This window comes from Aegilops tauschii, chromosome 7 (genome assembly GCF_002575655.3).
Source record: "Aegilops tauschii subsp. strangulata cultivar AL8/78 chromosome 7, Aet v6.0, whole genome shotgun sequence".
NCBI lineage: Eukaryota > Viridiplantae > Streptophyta > Magnoliopsida > Poales > Poaceae > Aegilops > Aegilops tauschii.
The window spans coordinates 650687390-650690910 of NC_053041.3; the positions used below are offsets into that span (position 1 = coordinate 650687390).

A 3521-nucleotide genomic window follows, 5' to 3' on the forward strand; every position below is an offset into this window, starting at 1 on the left:
CGCGCATTGCCACCCCGCGGGACGCGTCTACTTCACTCGAATGCCCCGCGCATCGTTACTTTGCGGGACGCGTCTACTTCGCTCGGCCGCGCCGAGCATCATCACTCCGCGGGACCGACTACTTCGCTCGGACGCCCCGCGTATCGCCACTCTGCGGGACGCGTCTACTTCACTCGGACGGCCCGCGCATCGTAACTCCGCGGGACGCGTCTACTTCACTCGGACGCCCCACGCATCGTCACTCCCCGGGACGCGCCTACTTCACTCGGACGCCCCGTGTGTCAGATAATCATGTTGCATTAGCGAGCACGTAGGGAGTAGGGCATGTTTGTTTCTAAGTTTTAGCTTGCATTAGTTGAGTATAGGCTAGCACGTACACGTTGTGTCACGTGTAATTAGCATTTGTTTTTGTTAGCTAATTTGTTAGCCACGAGCCCGTAACTTGTGCGAGCCGTGCATGCATTTGCATGGGCCTCCGTTTGCATCGGGCCGTTTCCTTCAGTCTAGCATCGCGTGGTAGACACGTTCAGAAGCTCGTGGGATGGCACGAGCTAACCGGATCGTGGCGCTTTGGTAGGATCTTTACCGGCCACGTTTTCCCTTCTGTAACTGAATAATGAGATATAAAGGAAGAAAAGCCGAGGAGAAAGTTGAACGACACCATAAAATTCTCTCGTGCGTGTCTCCCTGTGTTTTCTTCTCCACCGTGTACGCGTGGGTTTCCAGCCTGTGATCCAACAATTGATATACAGAGCCTGGTTGTGGCCGGAGGCGAATTGGCGACAGTGTGTAGCGATGGGAGTTCAGTCACCGAGGAAGAGCGACGATGGTGATGGCGGAAAGTACACGCCGCCGAGCAAGAGGCTCGGAGCCAGCGGCTCCGGCGATGGGACGATCGTCGTGGCTGCGCCGGTGAGGAGCGTCGGAGTGCCGATCCAATACCCGCAGCTAACAGAAGGTAATTATCAGTTGTGGGCAGCGAAGATGAAGATCATCCTCAAGCCAATGGGCGTGTGGTCGGCGATCACCGGAGAAGACGTCGACGAGGCCAAGGATCAGGGAGCCATGGCTGCTATCTCGCAGTCCGTTCCCGACGACGTGATGATGTCCATCGTGGAGTACGAGTCTGCGAAGGAGGCTTGGGATGCTATCCGTACCATGCGCATAGGCGATGAGCGTGTGGTGCAGGCGCGTATCAGCCACTGGACAAGGCGCTTCGAGCGGCTAACCATGGAAGATGGCGAAGAAGTCGGGGCGTTCGGGCGCCGACTCACCGCGCTCGTCGGAGAAATTCGAGCACTTGGCGAGAACTTGCAGGAGCACGCTGTTGTCAAGCGGCTGCTCGCGGCGGTCCCGGATCGCTTCCTGCCGATAATCGGGACAATCGAGCAATGGGGCGACGTCAAGAAGATGTCGGTCGCCGAGGCCATTGGGCGGCTGCGGGCGTTCGAGGAGAACGAGTCCGGGCGGCGCCAAGACCGCAGCGACGACGGCGAGAAGCTGATGCTGGTCTCGCGTGCAGAGCTGGAGGCTCTAATCCAGAAAGAAAAGAAGAAGGGAGAAGGGTCCAGCAGCAGCGGCAAGGACGGTGATGGGTGCGGTGGTGGCCGCGGCCGGGACGACGACAGGAAGAAGGTTCGCGGCAAGTTCGACAAGTCCAAGATTACCTGCTTCGAGTGCGGGGAGAAAGGACACTTCAAGTCTGAGTGTGAGGCGTGGAAGAAAGAGAAGGCGCTCCTAGTTGCTGCCGACGTCGACGACGAGCCGGCGCTGCTCATGGCTATGGCATGTGAGCTTGCGCCTGAGGTGGACGGCACCGCAGGTGTCCTTGAGCCTACAGAGATGGAGGCAGAGGGCGGCCATGCACTGGGAGGCGAGTTCTTCAAGCCCTCTGATGCATCGATGGAGGTTGAAACTGCTAAGGCTGGGGTCGCACGGCTACGCGGAGAGTTGGCCGCCGCTAATGCAAAGTTGCATGCCCTGTCTGACGAGTACATGACACAGGCTGAGGAGTTGGTACATGCAAGGGAGGAGAAGGCCAAGTTCTTGGAGATGCAGCGTGTGATCTGTGATGAGAATGGACGACTCAGGGATCTGGTGGTACATGCAGCTGAAGCACCCATTCAAGTCAAGACGGCGCCGGCCGCAGGGAGTGCGGCAACGACGCTGCCGACGCCGGTCGTGAGGGCTGCTGTTACGACGCCGCCGTCGGCCGCGGTGACACTCGGCGTGAAGAAGCCGGGAGTGAAGATCAAAGAGAACAAGGGATGTCGGTCTGATATGCTCCTCACGGATGAGGGAAGTGAACTCGTTGAGAAGAGCAAGAACTTTGTGATGCTGAATGAGGAGAACGTCAAGGCTTTGTTGAGCATGGATGGATCAGCTGATGCATGGTGGCTTGATAGTGGTGCTAGTAACCACATGACTGGCTCACGGTGCAAATTCAAGGAGATAGATGAAAGCATCCGTGGCCATGTGAAGCTCGGAGATGGGTCTATTGCTCTGATTAAAGGGAAAGGTTCAGTCATTGTTGAATGCAAGAGCGGTGAGCAACTGCATCTGACGGAGGTATATTTTGTACCAAGTTTACCTAGTAACATAATTAGTCTTGGTAAGCTGGCAGAGGATGGCAATCGTGTAGTGCTAGATGGTACATTCTTGTGGGTTAGAGGCAGGTCTGGAAAGATGCAGATGAAGGTTAAGAGATCACCCAACCGACTGTACATGGTGCGACTCAAGACAGTTGTTGGTGCTGCTCATGTGTCATCAAGAAAACGGAGCCCAGAAGCTTTCAGACTCCAGCAGCAGCAGCTCGAGATGGAGATGCCATCAGTGAACGGGGGTGTCACCCACCGTGGCGTCAGGTCAGGAGCATCAGGCAGCAACAAAGTTAGGGAGTGATTGTCAGATAATCATGTTGCATTAGCGAGCACGTAGAGAGTAGGGCATGTTTGTTTCTAAGTTTTAGCTTGCATTAGTTGAGTATAAGCTAGCACGTACACATTGTGTCACGTGTAATTAGCATTTGTTTTTGTTAGCTAGTTTGTTAGCCACGAGCCCGTAACTTGTGCGAGCCGTGCATGCATTTGCATGGGCCTGAGATGCATCCGTTTGCATCGGGCCGTTTCCTTCAGTCTAGCATCGCGTGGTAGACACGTTCAGAAGCTCGTGGGATGGCACGAGCTAACCGGATCGTGGCGCTTTGGTAGGATCCTTACCGGCCACGTTTTCCCTTCTGTAACTGAATAATGAGATATAAAGGAAGAAAAGCCGAGGAGAAAGTTGAACAGCACCAAAAAATTCTCTCGCGCGTGTCTCCCTGTGTTTTCTTTTCCACCGTGTACGCGTGGGTTTCCGGCATGTGATCCAACACCGTGCATCGTCACTCCACGGGACGCATCTACTTCACTCGAACGTCCCGCACATCGCCACTCCGCGGGACGCGTCTACATCACTCGGCGCCCCGCGCATTGTCACTCCGCGGGACGCGTCTACTTCACTCGGCCACGCCGAGCATCATC

The 3521-nt window shown here is 55.8% G+C and overlaps 1 protein-coding gene across 1 annotated transcript; it reads left to right on the forward strand.

The window, feature by feature from the left end:
* The first annotated feature begins 795 nt into the window (after positions 1-795).
* On the forward strand, positions 796-2901 carry LOC141027612 (uncharacterized). The gene has a single exon (XM_073504701.1). The coding sequence runs from the start codon at positions 796-798 to the stop codon at positions 2899-2901; it is 2106 nt and encodes a 701-aa protein (XP_073360802.1).
* Positions 2902-3521: the final 620 nt, after the last annotated feature.

Coding starts and splice junctions, on each gene's coding strand:
- LOC141027612 (XM_073504701.1), top strand. CDS start 796: ATGGGAGTTCAGTCACCGAGGAAGAGCGACGATGGTGATGGCGGAAAG.